The 19,858-nt window shown below is 47.1% G+C and overlaps 1 protein-coding gene across 1 annotated transcript in view; it reads left to right on the top strand.

Moving 5' to 3' along the window:
* Window positions 1-19,858, top strand: part of GTF2F2 (general transcription factor IIF subunit 2) — a 71,353-nt gene that overhangs the window by 47,715 nt on the left and 3,780 nt on the right. Inside the window, exons 7-8 of the mRNA XM_056861767.1 lie at window positions 2,153-2,252; window positions 4,042-4,185. Of these exons, the coding sequence (XP_056717745.1) occupies window positions 2,153-2,252; window positions 4,042-4,185 (244 nt within the window). The remainder of the gene's footprint in view (window positions 1-2,152; window positions 2,253-4,041; window positions 4,186-19,858) is intronic.

Below are 19,858 nucleotides of genomic sequence, written 5' to 3'. Positions count from 1 at the left end.
GGCCTGCCATGGTGGGTTGTTTGTTCGTCCTGCACTCATTCTTGATATATACATTTTCACCGTACTTGTGTGCTGTCCAGCGTACGCCTTGGCACCAGTTTGCTTCCGTAGACAGCCTTCTCCTGAAATCATAGAATCATAGAGTTGGAAGGGACCACCAGGGTCATCTAGTCCAACCCCCTGCACAATGCAGGAATTTCACAACTACCTCCCCCCGCACACACCCCAGTGACCCCTATTCCATGCCCAGAAGTTGGCCAAGATGCCCTCCCTCTCTCATGTTCTGCCTAAGGTCATAGAATTAGCATTGCTGACAGATGGCCATCTAGCCTCTGATTAAAAACCTCCCAGGAAGGAGAACTCACCACCTCCTGAGGAAGCCTGTTCCACTGAGGAACCACTCTAACTATCAGGAAGTTCTTCCTAATGTCTAGACGGAAACTCTCTTGATTTAATTTCAACCCATTGGTTCTGGTTCGACCTTCTGGGGCAACAGAAAACAACACGGCACCCTATATCTTGGTGGTGCCTCCTATAGGATGGGCCATTTTGCAGCAGTCGGGCCCCGGGCATTCTCTCTGGTGGGCTCCTTCTAAGGACATTGCCTGTTGGCGTGGGGGCAGGGGGGGAGAGGCACCTTCGCTGTGCTGTTGCAAGAGGGAATTTGGTACAGATCGGTCTTAGGCTGTGTTTTAACTGTGTGTGTTGACTTTAACTGCATTTATTTTTTAACTGGGTCAGAGAGATAACACAGCTTCCACTGACTCACCCCTCCCATCTGGAACGTACAGGGGATGCTAGCATGGAAGGGAAGCGATAGAAGGGGGGGTAAGGGGGCACCATGGGCGACTGTTGTGTTTCCCGTGTCATATTTCCCTGTTTCACGTACACATCTTGAAGTGCCTGTCTGGTCTGAATTCATTAGGACCACTGATTGCTGTAGGAGAAGGAAAACTGCCTTTTTCGGGGTGTTTTAAAATTCTGGCTAAGTTTGATCAGATGCAGGATTAGAATATTAATGTCTAGAAACATGAGAGAAAAGGAGCCATTTAACATATTGTGGCCTGACCTCAGAGCTTTCTGAGGGTCAAACTAGACGAGGCTCCAGGGTTTTCCTTTGTAAAAAGGAACCAAGCGGAGGCCCAATTCAGGCAGGGCCTGCGATGGACAGAAGGAGGAGGATTTTAAAAAAAACCTCCCCCACGTGCCATTTCCCCTACCTGAAGAGGAAGAGCAAAGGTGCCGTATCAGAGTAGTGTCTAGTCTCAGAGGAGCATGCCTGTTATCTTAGGTGCTGTGGAGCACAGGCAGGATAAATGCAGCTGCAATCATCTTGCTTCGTGGGCTTCCTGGAGGCACCTGGTTGGCCACTGTGTGAACAGACTGCTGGACTCGATGGGCCTGGGTCTGATCCAGCAGGGCCTTTCTTATGTACTTGTGAGGATAGGGCTATACATGGCTACTAGTCAAAATGAATATTAGTCACTATGCATCCCTGTTCTCTACGGTGTCAGAGGACCAGGCCCGTTATGTCAGGTGTTGTGGAACTCCTGCATTTTACCCTAGTGGAGGAAGCTGAAGGCTGCATGGGGTTGTTTGGGGGAAGAATCCGCAGCGGAGAGAAGGGAGGGGAGCCCCCCCTCCTTCTTCGGCTGCACCCTGGTCTGAATCTGAACAGGGACCCCCGCAGAACCAATTCTGTTGACAAAGCAGAAGGCTTTGAGCTCCAACAGTGGGATTTCCAGCATCTTTTCGAGTTTGAACCTCAGCCAGTGGCCGCCGTGTATGTCAGGGCAGCGGACTTCATAGGTTAATGGTGTGTTGTGTGAAGAAGCGCTTCTTTGGCTATTTTGCACCCGCTGCTCATCTGTTTCGTTGGGTGGCTCAAATTCTAGTATTATGTGACGGGGGGTGGGGGAATGTTCCTTTTCCTGATTTCCATTCCTAATTTTGTAAATCGCTCTTGTGTCTCCCCTTACTTCCTTTTTCTCTAAATAATCCTGAACACATTTGTCCCTTGATAGTGCCAGTGTGCTTTTCTGCACTCTTTCCCGCTCAGACGCCCCTTCCTTCAGAAAGCCCTGGGAACTGTGCATACGGCCCTTCTGGTGTTCACTGATGATCTTCATATTTTTTGTCTTTCCTGCTACAGGTTGCAAATAGAAGAATCTTCCAAACCTGTAAGCTGGACCAAGCAGCTGGATAAAGCTGTAACCACCAATTACAAACCTGTGGCTAACCATCAGTATAATGTGAGTTGTTTTTCTGCCATTTCTCCTCCTCTTACCGTTTCTACTTTTATGAAGCCTCGTGGCAAAATTCCTGACCGATTATAGGAAACTAATATGTGGAATTCAGCACGCCCACCCCACTCCATCACAATAGGAGTGTAAGCTCAGTTGTTAAATTTTCCATATGATAAACAGTACGATATCATCCACTGAAAGCAAAAGGACGGTGTGGGGTAAGAGTGTTGGACTGGGGTTGGCGAGACACAGGTTCAAATCCACAGTCTGCCACGGAAGCTCACTGTGTGACTTTTGGCCAGTTGCACCCACTCAGCCTAGCCTAGTTCACAGGGTTGTTGTGAGGTAAAACGAAGGAGAGGAGAACAGCTAAAGTCGCCTTCATTGAGGAGAAAAGGTTGGATATAAAGTGAATAAACAAACAAACAAGGAATCGAAATATTGTCGAAGGCTTTCACGGTCAGAGTTCATTGGTTCTTGTAGGTTATCCGGGCTGTGTGACCGTGGTCTTGGTATTTTCTTTCCTGACATTTCACCAGCAGTTACTCCTCTGAAGATGCCTGCCACAGCTGCTGGCGAAACGTCAGGAAAGAAAATACCAAGATCACGGTCACACAGCCCGGATAACCTACAAGAACCAAACAAGGAATCCATTACTTACTGACTTTAATTATACTGCTCATGTAGCCAATCCGGCCTTGAACAGTGTCACACTGAGACAACGAATCCACATGTAAACGTGTCTTGCTCTTTTCCTTTTCTGCTGTAAGTGATTCAGCAGAGGATGAGTTGCTGCCTCTGCACTTCTTAGCCAAGGGCGGGGGGGAACCCCAATTCAAAAAAACTTAAGCACTTCAAGATGCATTTGTTTCAATGGGAAAGTTACACATCTGCTTAAATCTCTCCTTTTTGGAGTGACTAGAGCTTAAAAGTGCTGATGTTTGGCTGGGTTGGGCACACCCACCATCCATTGGAAGGGGGTCCGAACCTGGGTTTCCCAGGTCCTGGTCCGACACCTTTTAACCACCTGTACCTCGCTGGGCTCTCTAGGTTAGGTTAATCAGTTTAAAATCTCAGAAACTGTTTGAAAGTGTCCTTCCCAGTTAATCGAATATCAGCCTTTTAAAGAAGATTTGGTTTTATATGCTGACTTTCTCTACCACGTAAGGCAGAATCAAACCGGCTTACAATCACTTTCCCTTCCTCTCCCCACAACAGACACCCTGGGAGGTAGGTGGGGCTGAGAGAGCTCTAAGAGAGCTGTGACTAGTCCAGGGTCACCCAGCTGGCTTCGTGTGTAGGAGTAGGAAAACAAACCAGATCAGAGTCCACTGCTCCAAACTACCGCTCTTAACCACTACACCACACTGGTTATTCATAATATAAAGTACTTACCAAAGCTATAGTTGGCAGCTCCCATCATACAAAAGGCATCCAGATGACAATTTATGCCCTTTTAAGAAGAACTGACCTGTAGAACTAAAAGCATACTAAAATAATTGGCTTCTTGCGGTGCAGAAACCATCGCCAGCTGTCTGCTGTGTCAGATTCATGGACAGACAGATAAGGGCACTGCTTAAATGCGTTCAAGTACCCGGTAGGATAAATCAGGTTAACATAGAAATGGCACGATTGGGTTCCGTGTGCCTCATCTGAGCCAAACTGTTTGACTGTCCCCTTCTTAAATCGAACAAAGAAGATTTCTGCTCATGCAGAGTAATAAAACAATTAATGCGATTGCTCTTCTCTCATGCGTTGGATTGCCCAGCTTAATTTGTATTCTTTAATCTAACAGATTGAGTATGAAAAGAAGAAGAAAGAAGATGGGAAACGGGCCCGAGCTGAGAAGCAGCAAGTGTTGGACATGCTTTTTTCAGCTTTTGAAAAACACCAATATTACAATATTAAAGATTTGGTGGACATCACCAAACAACCAGTGGTAAGTGTGACTGTTTTAAAAAGCCTGTCTGAAGTGGCGCGGCTGTCAACTAAATAGTATATTTAGAATACCTTTCCTCAAAATACATGTATTAAAAAAATTAAGAGAAAATGAGAATATAACAATAAAAGAAAATGGAAATACAACATTACTGAAATACTCATATTACAAATTATTGAAAAGAAACTAAAACAGTGCTGCTAATATAACTAAAATTCCCATAACAGTGAACCAAGCAATACTCTATCTATTTATCTAAAATCCACATGATTATTACATCACTCCCTCTCTGCGATTTACACACTGGAGTGTTTTTTCCATCCTTGAAATTGTTAGATCCCAGCGAGCATCCAGTTCTTCCGTATTTTTCTCATTGTTATAATATGTCAACTTAATTAAAGCTTAGGTTCCTTTAACTTTATCAAGCCACTTATGTAAATCAGGGGATTTATTGTCCTAAAATATATGTATTTTAAATAATAGTTACGTACATGTTAAGTATTATGGGCAGATTAGGGAAGCGTGCAGCTTTTAGTGTTTAACATTTACATGTAAAGTGGTTTCTTTGTATTGGCCTGTCTGGTTGTTATATGAACTTCAAGCCCTTGGACTTAACAAGGTAAGTCTCCACACTTTAGGTATTCAAAATAACAGTACAAGAAGAGACATATGGCGCTTGTATCGAATTAGAAAAAATTGTTAGGGCTTGGCTTGATAGGTTGTTATGTTGATTCAGTAGTTCCGGTCCCTTTATACAGATAAGCATTTAGGCGTATCTTGGTGGTAACTTTCGGCATATCTTCAAGGCAGCTGTTAAGTAATAAACTACAGATAGAGTAACAGCTTTATCTTTACCAGACAGCAGGTAAATTAAATGATAATTATGAGAACAAACAGGAAATTGTGAAATAAGTGGAGTGATAGAAGACAGTCTTAAGGAAGATTCAGTAGTAATCCTTGTAGTTCCTTCACAGTTTAGATTAAAATTTCAGAATCAGAGGGGAAAAAGGCAACAAGCAATTTTCCTCCAGGACAGATTGGCCAGGGATCCTGGAGGGTGTATTTTTTTGGCCATCTTCTGGGCATGAAGTCACTGGGGGTGTGTGGGGGAGGTAGCCGTGATTTTCCTGCATTGTGCAGGGGGTTGGACTAGATGACCCTTGTGGTCCCTTCCAACTCTATGATTTTATAATCCTTATTCAGAAGTCTTTTTTTGGCATGGGAATTCCAGTGTGCACGTGAAGCTCCCAGATTTGGCTTGCATTCCCCATGCAAGTCAGTGGGGGGGTCCAGTTTACATGAAAAAATTAGCTCTGTTGAGATAACATCTCTTCTACCTAGAATCTGTTTTCCCCTTGGCACGTGTGAGGCAGATACCTATGCTGGAACTGCTGTTTTCAAGAAGGGTGTGTGAAAAACTGACTCAAAGTGAGTCAGTTTATGAAGTTACAGGACTGATGAGTGGATTAAAAAATAATAAGTCTTTGGGTCCGGATGGCATACTTCTCGAAGGGTTCTTAAAGAACTCAAAATGTAAAATTTCGATAAAACGGAGGGACGTCAACCATCTATTTCAGTAGTTTCAGATGAGACGTACAGTGCAGGAAATATAAAGATCTGTTAAAAAGAGGAAAATTATAATTTCAGTTTGTTAATAGAAGAGCTACATGTACAGGTTGATTAGGCGAGCTATATTATGAATTCATAATCTAAAGAGTAAGAATATTGGATTAAGTGACAGAAAAGAGCAAGAGTCCAGCAGCACCTTAAAGACTAATTTTTGGCAGGGCATGAGCTTTCGTGGGTCACAGCTCAGATCTGAAGAAGTGAGCTGTGGCTCACAAACACTCCTACCCTGCCAGAAATGTTGTTGGTCTTTAAGGTGCTACTGGACTCTGGCTCTTGCTCTGGAAAAATGACAGTTATGGATATATTTATTGCACCTCTGCAGTTGGGCCCTATTATCTCCTGTGAAGCAGCCCCCATCCTCGCTTCATGCTCCTGCAATGTCTATAAAGAAGCTGGATGTCCGATCTTTTAGTGTCTCCACGTCTTGCATTAATTGCATTAGTATTTCTTTTTTTTTAATTAAATTTTTTATAACATAAAAAGAAAATAAAATAAAAAAAGAAAAGAAAAATAACAATTGTCGAAGGCTTTCACGGTCAGAGTTCATTGGTTCTTGTAGGTTATCCGGGCTGTGTAACCGTGGTCTTGGAATTTTCTTTCCTGACGTTTCGCCAGCAACTGTGGCAGGCATCTTCAGAGTAGTAACACTACTCTGAAGATGCCTGCCACAGTTGCTGGCAAAACGTCAGGAAAGAAAATTCCAAGACCACGGTTACACAGCCCGGATAACCTACAAGAACCAAAAATAACAATTGTTACAACAACAACAACAACATAATATAATAACCAAAGTAACTAAGAAAAACCAGGAGTATCCATATATATTCACTAATAAAATTAAAAGTATCATTATTAAATCTATTAAAATACCCCTTTTCCCACCACCCATCACCTTTTGTGACCCTTCATTAGTATTTCTTTACAGAAGTAGAAACGGTTTAAAAATGTAGTAGAAGTAGAAACGGTTTAAAAATGTCAAAGCTGAGAACTGGCGTGGGAGGAAATGGAGGACGGCGATTCAAATTGAGTGTGGGAGGGCGAATGTTTGTGAAAAGGGCAAACAGAATAAATTAATTTTTTAAAAAAAATACCAGACTCATCCTCAAGACATTCACTTTCCTTCAACGCCATGTATCCCAGTCTCTGGCCTATTAAAGACTGCGTGTTCTTCATGTTTTATACGTGGAGAATTTTTTTGCAGGATTTGGATTCCTAGGAATGCAGACAAAAATTAAATCCTGCCAACTATGGGCTGGCTGGAGGTGTTGAAGCAGACGGGAAATGTCAAGCAGGGGGAGATCAGAGGTAGCTGAGAAGAGGCCAGATGCCAGGCTCCCTTTCTGGAAGGGGTTCATAAATATCTCCTCCAACTAGTTGTGCTCTGCCTCTGATATGGTCTGAAAAATAACAAGACAGACTCTTTCCACATCAGTCCTTCTTCTCCTAATTCGAAACAATGCATCTCCCTCCATTTCCCAGTTTTCCAGTTTTGTGTCATTTATTACTCTTCTTTCTCACGTTCTTCCACCTTGCAAGGCATTGTGTATTGTTTTCTCTATGTATACTTAGAGGTTTAAATAAATGCACGAGAGTCAGTGTAGTACGGTGGTGAGAGAAGGAGGCCTGTGGTCTGGGAGACTTGGGTTTGGATCCTTGCTCAGCCATAAAGCTCCCTGGGTGATCTTCGGTCTGTCTCTCTCTCTCTCAACCCTAACCTCCCTCACAGGGTTGTTGTAATGATAAAGTGTAGGCGGGTGGGGGGGGGGACGACAACATTGTATGCTGCCTGGAGCTTATTAGAGGATGGGTGGGTAAAATAGGACAGGCACATAAAGAATTAGAAATAAACAATTCATAAAATTCCTGCATAATATTACTAAAATTAAGTAACTGTTTCTGTGAAATACCAGGCAGATCACCAGTCACATCTATGAGAAAGCAAATATATTTGCTATCTCCAAAATCTTCCCTTCCGTTTCTGTAGAACTATTATCTTTTAACTTGGTCACTCATGCTGGCTATATTTACTTATCTCAACCACCCTTTTGACCACCAGGGTCCCTAAGGCAATTTGTAATACAATATTAAAACAAATCTTAGATAGTAAAAATGGATTAAAACAGCATACAGGTTGAGTATCCGTTATCCAGCCTGCTTGGGACCGGAAGTGGTCCATATTTCAGATCTTTCCGCGTTTTGGAATATTTGCATGTACATAATGAGATATCTTGGGGATGGAGGCGAAGTCTAAACATGAAATTCATTTATGTTTTACATACACTTTATGCACATAGCCTGAATGTAATTTTAAACAATATTTTAAAAATAATTCTGTGTACATTGAACCACCAGAAAGCAAGTTGACGTACTGCTGAGGGCCTGTGAGTACTGTCTGCATGCCGGCTCAAAAAGTCCAGTTTCTGGGTCAGTCCGGTTATCGAATATTTGGATAAGGGATACTCAACCTGTATTAAAATAACACTTAATGCATTGGAGGAGGCCTCCGAGGGGCTGGGGAAGTGAATGGCAGGCAGAGGGGGCCCCGGAGCAGGGGAGAGGCTGTGGCTCAGTGGTTGAGCATCTGCTTGACATGCAGAAGGTCCCAGGTTCAATCCCCAGCATCTCCAGTTAAAGGGACTGGGCGAGTAGGTGATGTGTGAAAAAACATGTAGGGTTTTAAAGAACAAAACCAATGTTTCCTATTGGACTGTAAAGAAATGGAAAGCCTATGCAAATGGGCAGCTATCAGTGTGGTCACCTCAGTGTGTTCCCGTAGACATCATGGTTGTTTCATTTTTGCGCTAATGTTTTCCAAACCGCAGACCCACATGTTGCCTGTTACAGTAGAAGAAAAGTTGGTTTTTATATCCCACTTTCTCTACCATTAAGGAGTCTCAAAGCAACCTACAATCTCCTTCCCCTCCCCACAACAGGCACCCTGTGAGGCAGGTGGGGCTGAGAGAGTTCGGAGAGAACTGTGACTGGCCCAAGGTCACCCAGCAGGCTTCATGTGGAGGAGTGGGGAACCCAACCCGGTTCACCAGATTAGAGTCCATCGCTCTTAACCCCTACCCCCCACTCTGGCTCAAGGGCAACCTCCTCTTGACTGGCCTGCCCTTCTGCCATGTCCCTCAGTAAAGGAATTTATTTACTTTATTTATTTCATTTATACCCCACCTTTCTCCCCAATGGCAATCCAAGGGGGCTTACATACTTCTCATAAGAACATAAGAAAGGCCCTGCTGGATCGGACTCAGTCCAGCAGTCTGTTCCCACAGTGGCCAACCAGGTGCCTCTAGGAATCCCACAAACAAGACGACTGCAGCAGCAGCATCCTGTCTGTGCTCCACGACACCTAATATATTCGGCATTCTCCTCTGATACTAGGAGAGAATATGTATGCATCGTGACTACTATCCATTTTGACTAGTAGCCACAGATATCCCTCTCCTCCAAGAACATCCAAGTTGGCAGCCATCACCACATCCTGGGGCAGGGAGTTCCACACCTGGCAGCCATCATCGCCAAAGCCAACAACTCTCCTCCATTGTAGCCTCACAACAACCCTGTGAGGTAGGTTAGGCTGAGTGTGTGACTGGGGCCAAGGTTACTCAGCGAGCTCCCATGGCGGAGTGGGGATTCGAACCTGGCCCTCCCAGATCCTAGTCTGACACTCCAGCCACTACACCACACTGGAGAAAAAACACTCTCTGCCTAATCCCCCCCCCCCCCGTTCTACACTCCTGCTTTCTTCCCTGGCGCGCCGCCACTCCTGCTTTCACCGTCTCCATGGCAGCAAGTGTAGCCCGTGTCTCCGATTGTGTGTGCAAGACAGTTTGCAGAGAAGTACTAATACAGCGTAAAGCTTTGCTGCCCACCGGGACTGGAGGTGGCCAGTTAACCAGATAATGATGGGTCAGAAAGTGTTTTACCCTGCAGTGTCAAGCAGGCAGCAACCAGGCCTGAGACCTGCAGCCGGCTTCACTGCTGCCTCTGGACGGTGCAACCGGTCTGCTGGCACCAAGGAGTCAGCCACGTAGAAACATAGAGATGGAAGGGACCTCTGCGATCATCTAGTCCAACCACCTGCACAACACAGGAAATTCACAACTACTTCTCCCCACCCACCCACCAGTCCCTGAGTGACCCCTGCTCTATGCCCAGAGAAAGGCAAAAAACCTCCAGGATCCCTGGGCCAATCTGGCCTGGAGGAAAATACCTTCCTGACCCCAGAGTGGCAACTGGCATTTCACTGGGCATGTAAGAAAGGGACACGAGAGCCAAACACTGACGCAACCCTTCCTGCTCTCATGATCTTTCTAAGTTCTCAGAATCAGCTTTGCTGACCGGTCCCCATGCTGCTGCCCCGTGTTCACTGAGCGGGTGGCAGGGGCACAGGCTGCAGGTCCCGGGTGGGCTAGTAAGACCCGCCATCCAGTTAACCAAGTGCCAATTAAGAAAGCTTTTCCTGGAAGAAGAAGGGTCGGGCCTTGAGGCGCTCCCATCACTGCAGAGGGATTGTTGATCTCTCCCCACAGTCTCCTTTGGACTCTTCACCAGTCACCGTTAAGTGGATTTTGGTATCTGCTCATTGGGGCCAGCACGTGCCCTCTGTTTTAAATGTGTTGTCTTCGCCTGCCTCACATTAGTGGTGTTCACAAGCAATGCATTTCTGGACTAAAAAGTGTTCTCGGTAGGGCTGTCGATTCGGTTCGGCCCGAACCGAAAAACAGCCAAATTTCCCCTGATTCGGCGGTTTTTAGTTCTGGACGAACCGAACTCAAAAATGGCGGGAAAACGAGGGAGCCGAATTCAGCGAGTTCGGGAGTTCACGAATAAATTCGGCAAATTCGGGACGCAGCAGCATAACCGTCAGTAAGCAGCATTCTCCCCCGGCCAATCGGTGGCCAAGTTGGGTCTTCTTCTGGCCAATCAGTCAGGATTGAGTACTGGAGGAATCAGCTGCTGCGCTGCCCGGCCGGGGAGAGAAAGAGAGAGAAATCCTCGTGGGGGGGGGGGTGAGTGTGCACATTCGCTCCTTTCCATGGCTGCAGGGGGCGCATTTTTGGGGGTAGAGACCCCAAACTTTCAGTGGAGCTTCAGACGAGCCTTCTTAAGAGACCCTCCAAGTTTTGTAAACATTGGGTCAGGGGGTCCCGAGATATGGGCTCCACTCCTTTTCCCTCCCCCTTTTCCATTTCTGTGGCTGCAGGGGGGTGCAGCCCCCAAACTTTCAGCATAGCTTCAGACGAGCCTTCTTAAGAGACCCCCCAAGTTTTGTAAAGATGGGTTCAGTGGGGGCAGAAATATGGGCTCCCCCCTTTTCTCTTTCCGTGGCTGCAGGGGGTGCAGCCCCCAAACATTCAGCATAGCTTCAGACGAACCTTCTTAAGAGACCCCCCAAGTTTTGTAAACATTGGGTCAGGGGGTCCCGAGATACGGGCTTTCCCCTTTTCCCTATTGGGATGAATGGATCACCCGATCCTGTATGCATCTCCAGAGCGGCAAATCCAAGGCAAAACCTCCCGTGCTTAAATAGAATTGTATTGGATTACCCAGTCCTCCCAGCCCCTCCTGATGGAACAGAAGACAGCCACAGTAAGACCCCTTTGGGGGCTTTAATCTATAATTTTTCTCCTGTGTGTGTGGGGAGGGAGCAGTTTCTGTGGGGGGGGGAAGCCAAAGGGGGCTTTCGCCTGTTCTGCCTGGGGTGTGTGTGCCCCCTCGAGTCTCTCTCCCCCTGGTTTGAGAGGAGGCTTCAGTTGTGTGTCCTCAGGTTTTCCCTCATTCATAAGATCGGTTAGGTCTATTTTGATGCTTGCTCAAAACTGGTTTTCAAATGGTGACTTAAAGAATGCATTTTCCTGGTCCCGACTGGAGTCCGATGCAAAAGGGGAAATTCCACCCCCTCCTGCTCATTATGCATAGCTAGCTGTCTCTGTCCCTTTCCATGGTTTGCAAACTCCCAAGTGTCAGGTGTTGCTTTGCATGGTTGCAAACATGTTGCTTTGCAGTTGTGTTGCTTTGCAGTTGTGTTGCTTTGCAAACTTCTTCGCACCTGCCCTGCCCATTATGCATAGCTAGCTGCCTCTGTCATTTCCATGGTTTGCAAACTCCCAGGTGTCAGGTGTTGCTTTGCATGGTTGCAAACGTGTTGCTTTGCAGTTGTGTTGCTTTGCAAACTTCTTCGCACCTGCCCCGCCCTTGCTCCCCGCAGCTCAGCTGTTTGTCAGGGCTGGGAGCTTTGTGCGTGGGCGGCAAGCTCTGCTCAAAGATGCACATTAAGGGTGGGGGGATCCCTTTTGGGGCCCATATCTCAGCCCCCCCCTGGCCCAATCTTTACAAAACTTGGGGGGTCTTGCAAGAAGGGTCCTTTGAAGCTCCACTGAAAGTGTGGGCCCTCTACCCCCCAAAATGCCCCCCCCCGGAGCCGCGGAATTGCGCGGTTGTGTTTTTAATGGCTTTATTCGGCCGGATTTTTTTCCTGAACTTTGAATTCGCGCCGAATTGCATGGACCCGAAGCGGGGGAGTTTGGACTTTGGCATATTTCGAATCCAGACGGGCTGAATTCGGCCGAATCCGAACTATACCGAATTTTTTTTTCCACAGCCCTAGTTCTCAGCACCATGAGCAAGTGAAAAGCCCCTTAATATGAGGCCTGGGGACAGTTTGGTGTGGTGTAGCCGCTGTGACTGGGAAGGAGGAGACGGTTCAGACCTGGCCTTAGATGTTCTTCAAGCCTCCCTCTCTCTGGAAGTGGTCTGCAGAACCACCAGCCCGCATGCCAGTGGGTATTTTATTCATCGTATCCTCATCACTGGCTGTGATGGTGCCTCAGCTGTGTTTACTTTCTCTACCAGTTTTGAGAAGCAATCTTCAGAGCTTGAGTGCTTATGAACTCCACATCTCCCCAAAGTGCTTTCTGATCCTTATAGCTCATTAAGCATTTCCATTCTATTTAAAAATCTGTATTTTTCCAAAATGCAATTGTGACAGAAATGTTCTTGTGAATGTAATCTTGTTGTCATTGACTTTAGAGACTCGTCTTTTCAAAAGCCGAGCAAAGGAACAAGGCAGTCACAATTCACCAAGCTCACTTCTAAAAGCAAAAGAGCGGAAGAACATTTCCCTAAATTCAAACAAATACGTCTGATGGTGTTGTAAATGTTAAGCTAACATTTACAAAGAACGTTGTGAATTATCGGCTTCAGTCACACTGTGAAGGGGATTCTGGGTCCCCGCCTAGCGATGGTTTTCAGGATGGGCAGACGGGAGCTTTTCTGGTTTTGGCCTCCCAGAGGACATTCTCAGTTCTGGGTGAAGGGCATCTTGTCAATCATGGGTCTTACCATCACATGCCCAGGGAGGCAGGACCAAAACTTTTTCAACTTCCTGTCTCCCTGGGCGGGAAGGACAGTTTCCGTCCTACCTTGGTTAGGGTGGCAGCGTCGTTAGCGAACTCCGAATTTTTGAAGGCTATTTCCCTTCCCTTTGTTTGTGTCCGTTTTTTCCTGAGTCCATTCGTCTCTACCCTCCCTTTCTGTTTGCCGGTTTCGGCCGTGTGCGTTCCCTTTCCTCCGTCTCCCCTCCTAATTTACCTCATCTCTCTGCCCCCACTTCGCCCCGTTGGGCAAGATGGCGGATGGCAGGAGAGATTCGGATTCGGACCTTTTGTCCAAAGTGGTCCGCGACTCTGCCCTCTTCGCCTCGACAGGAAAACGGCGCAAGGAAAACGCCAGCGGTCGGAGCAGCGGCTCCACCACTCGCGGTGCAGAGGGGCCGACAGCTTCAAAAAAGGTGCGCTCTGAGGAGCCGCCTCAAAATGGCGCGAAGCGGAACGAAGTCCGCGAAATGGCGCCCGTTGCAGCTGCGGCCTCAAGGAGTCCCGGGAAGGACGGAGCCTCGGTTGTGACCGATTCCCTGCATGGGGGTAACGTATTTCTAGCGGAGCCCGAGGTTCCTGTTACCAGGCAGGAAATGCTCGATTTGGTTAATGGGGTGTTGGACAAACAGGCCCAAATGATGGACGCCTTTAGAAATTCCCTTGCCCCCATCATCCAGGGAAACGTCCCAAGTCAGTCAATCTCTATTCCCCCTCCTCACCAGGAACCGAGGGATCAGGAAATCCGCCCTGGGGCTCAGTGGCGTACAAAGGCGGCCTTAAAAGCCCAGCCTTCTCTGCAATCCAGACAACCTATGGAGGACTACCTATCAGTAGCCTCTGACACAGAAAGCAGAGAAGAAGGGGAATTTGATTCTGACGAAGACTGCCCAATCTTGCTGGAAGAGCAGCATCCTCGTCTCTTTCTGGCTGAGGATTTCCAGAGTCTATTAAATAAGGCTCTCATAGTCCTGGACCTCAATGAAGACCCAGACACTTCTAATGAGGCTAAACCCAAATCCAGAAAAAAGGGGACCAAGGAATTCTCTTTTAGTACTAAGCCACGTATTTGGGAAATTCCTTTTCCTGAGTTTTTTGAAACTCAGGTGCAGACAGAGTTTGACAAGCCTCTCGCTAACAGGCAGTTCCCTGCTAGCATTAAGAAGATATACACTATGGTCCCTCAGGCCATGTCCTTATTTCAGCTACCCCTTATAGACGCTCCTGTAGCGGCTGTTCACTCTCCGGACCTTCCTTCTGAGGATGGAATGGGGACTATAAGGGACCCAATTGACAGAAAGATGAAGGTCCTCTCCAAAAAAGTACATGAGGCTTCTGTCCTGGCCATTCAGGCCTCTGCAGCAACCTCTCTTATGGCACGGGCCTCCATTGTGTGGCTCAGGAAAATTATCCAACTTTACATAGGGGACAACCGTAAACTGTCTGAAGGACTTAACAGACTTCTCAAGGCCTCGGCCTTTATGGCAGACGCCTCACTGGACGCCATGTCCTTCGCTGCCCGTGCCACGCACTTTGGATTCGCCCCTGGCAGAATGAAATTAAAACAAAGACCTTGACCATGTCTTATCCCTATACCGGGGGAAAGCTCTTCAGGGAGAGGCTAGAAAAGATTCTCATAGAGAATAAAGATAAGAAGAAGGTTCTGCCCAAATCTTACAAGAAGGATGGGAAGACCTCTTCCTCCTTTCCCAATTTCAGATCCTCCCACACTCTGGCTCCTTTTAGGCCGGACCAGCACCGGGGTTCCTGGAGTAACAGTAGTAGGGGATCCTTTCGTAGAGGGGTTGGCAGATTTTTTTATCCCCAACAGGGACAACAGCACTTCTCAGCCAACAGAGGTGACAAATTCACCAAAAACCTCAAGCAGTGAAGCCATGTCCCTAGAAGTAGGGGGCAGGCTCCTACAGTTTCACCAAACGTGGGAGCGCTCTTACACGGATGCCTGGGTGTCTCAGGTCATCTCATCGGGATACCTCATAGAATTCACCAGCATTCCCAGAGACAAATTCATAAATTCCCCAAGGTCAATTCGAATAGAAAAACACCAAAGAACATTATAGGCAATTTTACACCTTCAACAAATTCGGGCCATAGAACCAGTCCCTCAGATGGAACGGGGCAAAAAAGTATATTCCATCTTCTTTATAGTCCCCAAGAAAAATGGGGACTGGAGAGCTATTTTAGACCTGAAACATCTCAACAGAAAGGTCAGGTACAGGAAATTTTGTATGGAAACGCTCCGTTCCATTCTGGAGGCCCTCCAAATAGATCAGTTTCTAACCTCCTTAGACCTGAAGGAGGCGTACCTACATGTTCCCATACACACCTCCCACCAGAGGTTTCTCAGATTCTGCTACAACAGGGAACACTACCAGTTCAGGGCACTTCCCTTCGGACTTGGGTCCGCCCCACGTGTATTCACCAAAATTCTGGTGACGTTGGTGGCACTACTATGTCAAGAGGGGATTACAGTGTTTCCTTATCTGGACGATCTTTTAATCTGCTCGAAGTCCAGAGAGGAGGCCATCTCCCATACATCCAGAGTGGTACACATCCTTACCAAACATGGCTTCCTCGTGAACATGGGGAAAAGTCATCTGACCCCGACACAGAGGTTGGAACACCTGGGAGTCATCCTGGACACCCACAGGAACCGGGTAATTCTTCCTCAGAACAAAATCACCAAGATTCAGTACATGGTTCAAACCGCCATCAGCTCCACTCAGGGCAGGCTCATGACATTAGCCAAGCTGCTAGGGAAGATGATAGCATGCATCAGCTTGGTTCCGTGGGCCAGGTTTCATTCCAGGCCTCTCCAGAGTCTGTTACAACCTTACCAGACTCTCATTACTCAAAGCAGAGACAAGTCAATCCTTCTTCCTCTAGCTTTCTGATGCTCCCTCCTTTGGTGGAGCAAGACCAGCAACCTCAACAAGGGGATGCACTTTGTACTAGGGGACCAGATACAAATTTACACAGATGCAAGCCTAGACGGATGGGGGGCCACATGTCAGAACTGAATAACCCAGGGAATCTGGTCCCTGGGAGAAAGAAAACTACACATAAATCTGTTAGAGCTAAGAGCGATTCGACTGGCCCTAGAGCACTTCGGAAGCGTCCTTCGACGCAGACATGTCTTGGTCCGAACAGACAACATATCGGCCAGGGCATATCTCAACAAGCAGGGGGGGGGTCGAGATCCTCCAAGCTCCATCAGGAGGCAGAGATCATTTTCTCATGGGCCGAGTCGAACCTGCTGTCACTCAGAACACGTGAGTGGTGTACTCAACCTTCAAGCCAACTGGTTGAGCCGTCAGATGCTGGACGAGGGCGAGTGGTCCCTCAACAGATCAGTTTTCCAACAGGTAGTGGAGAGGTTTGGCCAACCCAAGATAGACGTGTTTGCTTTGGCGAGCAACCACCTACTTCCCAGGTTCATAACCCGTTACTTTCATCCAGAAGCGAGGACATGGATGCTCTCATGGCTCCATGGCCAAAGGAGGTTCTGTTCGCCTTTCCTCCAATCCCTATCATACCGAGAGTGATAAGAAAGATCAAGAAAGAGGAAGCAACAGTAATCCTCATTGCCCCCATGTGGCCAAGGAGGCCATGGTTCCCCAGTCTGAGAGAACTGTCGGTTCAACCACCATGGGAACTGCCAAACATCCCGAACCTTCTCAATCAGGGCCCATTGTTCCACCCAGACCCTCAATGGCTTCGCTTAACCGCGTGGAAATTGAGAGGAGGTCCCTCTTAGAGGAAGGTTACACGGCAGCGGTAGTGGATACCATGCTAGAGGCCAGAAAGCCGTCCACCAGGAGAATTTATAACTCCTCCTGGCGAGCTTTTGTACTATGGTGTAGGCGCAAGCACTTCGACCCACTCTCTCCGGGTATCCCTGCCATCCTGGATTTCCTGCACGAAGGCGTGCAGATGGGCCTTAAGGTTTCCACCCTGCACAGGCAGGTGGCAGCCATGTCCACCGTGGTCTGTGGAAGAGGGCTTACCACTGTCCAGACATCCCCACATCATAACTTTTCTCAAGGGTGTGGGTCAGACTAACCCTCCGGTAGTTCACCGTTTTCCTACCTGGCGGCTAAATGTGGTTCTAACGGCTTTAACTCGGCCCCCCTTCGAACCAATCAGCGAGATTCCTTTAAGGATGCTGAGACTTAAGACCATCTTCCTCACAGCAGTGACTTCAGCTCGTCGTGTGTCTGAGCTGAGTGCACTTTCCTCCAACGAAGGTTTCTGTATATTTCATAGGGACAAGGTGGTCCTTAGACCAGACCCCACCTTCATTCCCAAAGTGAATTCCATCTTCCACCGATCACAGGAAATTCACTTACTGTCATTTTGTCCGAACCCCACTCACTCCAAAGAGAAAGAGTGGCACCACCTGGATATGAGGAGATTATTGAAGGTGTACCTCAAACGTACTGCCCCTATCAGGAAATCAGATGCTCTATTTATTTCCTTAACTAGTCCCTCCAAAGGTAGCGAAATGTCTAGTTCTGCAATCAGTACAGCAGTAAGACAATGCATTATCGAAGCATATAGGGCCAGTAAAATTTCTCCTCCTTCAGGCATCACCGCACATTCTGTGCGCAGTGTGGCCACATCCGCAGCTTTCAATAGGCAAGCCTCACTAGACGAAATTTGTAGGGCAGCCACCTGGTCTATGGCCTCTACATTCATAAAACATTACAAAATTGATTCCATGGCTTCTGCTGACGCAGCCTTTGGTAGAAGGGTCCTGCAGCAGGTCTTGGATAAGTCCTAATCCCACCCAGTCATCCAGCTCTTGGATATCCCATGATTGACAAGATGCCCTTCACCCAGAACTGAGAACAGAGCCTTGTTTACTTACCGTGACAGCTCCTTCTGTTCTGGGTTGAAGGGCATCTTGCCCGCCCATTAGGATCCAAGACTCAGCTTGCTCTTGTTCATCGAGTGTTTAAGAATTTGGGGTTTGGACACTTTAAATTTGCGGTACTGGATGCTCCCTATGTCCGCCATCAATTCCAAAATCTGTTTAAGGGACCTTCTTGTTGTACTTTCCATGTTATCGTTATATAGGAGTTCGTAGTTTTTTGATAAAGTAGTGTTTATTGTTGTCTTTTGTATGCACTTACCTGTCTCATCAGCTTGGCAAGTACGAAAACTGGGCTTCCCGTCCAGGGAGACAGGAAGTTAAAAAAGTTTTGGTCCTGCCTCCCTGGGCACGTGATGGTAATACCCATGATTGAAAAGATGCCCTTCAACCCAGAACAGAAGGAGCCGTCACGGTAAGTAAACAAGGCTCCATTTCCTAGGGCCTTAGTTAGGTGACGATGACCACCACCCCTTTCCAGTGCAAAAGAAGAAAAAAAGGCCAGAAACTGAGTGGGGATGTCCTCCAACCTAAGCTTCAGATCCCACAGAATTACTAAACTGTACAGTGACCTGCGCTACCAGCAGTCAGTTTCATAGCCTAACAGAAGGCCACGTGTGAGATGTGGGGGCAGCCATGTTTGCCCTCTGGCACTGAAATTAGGGGCTTATTCTCTCCCTCCCATTCCTTCTCTGAGGACTCTTGCTTCAGTTTCTTTCCCCTACTGCCCTGGTTCTGATAGCAGAAGTGAGTCAGGCTGGAAGACAAGAAGAAAGAGTTGGTTTTTATATGCCGACTTTCTCTACCACTTAAGGGAGCCGTGGGACCCTTGAAACCCAGCTGAAGTGTGAATAACCGACATTAAGATGTCTTCGTTGGAATTGGAGGCTCAGCCCTTTGGATGAGGAGCCCCTTCTTCGGCTGGCCAGGGAATGGGGTTGCTTGGATATTTTATTTTATTTTTTAGACTTATAACCCGCCCTCCCCAGCAAGCTGGCGCAGGACGGGTAACATCATTTTAAAATACAACAACCAATATATATATCTATATCTATAATAAAACCAACAATAAAATTCTAAAACCTAACGTGATGGTGCACCAAATCTAAAAAACTGTAGGGACCGTGCAGGTGACAACCCTTCATAGAATAGAATCATAGAATTGGAAGGGACCACCAGGGCCATCAAGTCCAACCCCCTGCACAATGCAGGAAATTCACAACTACCTCCCCCCTCCACACCCCTAGTGACCAGAAGATGGCCAAGATGCCCTCCCTCTCATCATCTGCCTAAGGTCACGGAATCAGCATTGCTGACAGATGGCCATCTAACCTCTTCTTAAAAGCCTCCAGGGAAGGAGAGCTTACCACCTCCCAAGGAAGCCTGTTCCACTGAGTAACCACTCTAACTGTTAGAAAATTCTTCCTAATGTCTAGACAGAAACTCTTTTGATTTAATTTCAACCCGTTGGTTCTGGTCCAACCTTCTGGGGCAACAGAAAACAACTCGGCACTCTCCTCTGTATGACAGCCCTTCAAGTACTTGAACATGGTTATCATATCCCCTCTCAGTTTTCTCCTCTCCAGGCTAAACATACCCAGCTCCTTCAACCTTTCCTCATAGGACTTGGTCTCCAGACCCCTCACCATCTTTGTTGCCCTTCTCTGGACATGTTCCAGCTTGTCTACATCTTTCTTAAATTGTGGTGCCCAAAACTGAACACAGTACTCTAGTTGAGGTCTAACCAGAGCAGAGTAAAGCGATACCA

The sequence above is a fragment of the Euleptes europaea genome, chromosome 16 (assembly GCF_029931775.1).
Source record: "Euleptes europaea isolate rEulEur1 chromosome 16, rEulEur1.hap1, whole genome shotgun sequence".
In the NCBI taxonomy this organism is placed as follows: domain Eukaryota; kingdom Metazoa; phylum Chordata; class Lepidosauria; order Squamata; family Sphaerodactylidae; genus Euleptes; species Euleptes europaea.
Note: the sequence above shows the minus strand (reverse complement) of the source record. Positions and strands in the feature narration are given on the sequence as shown.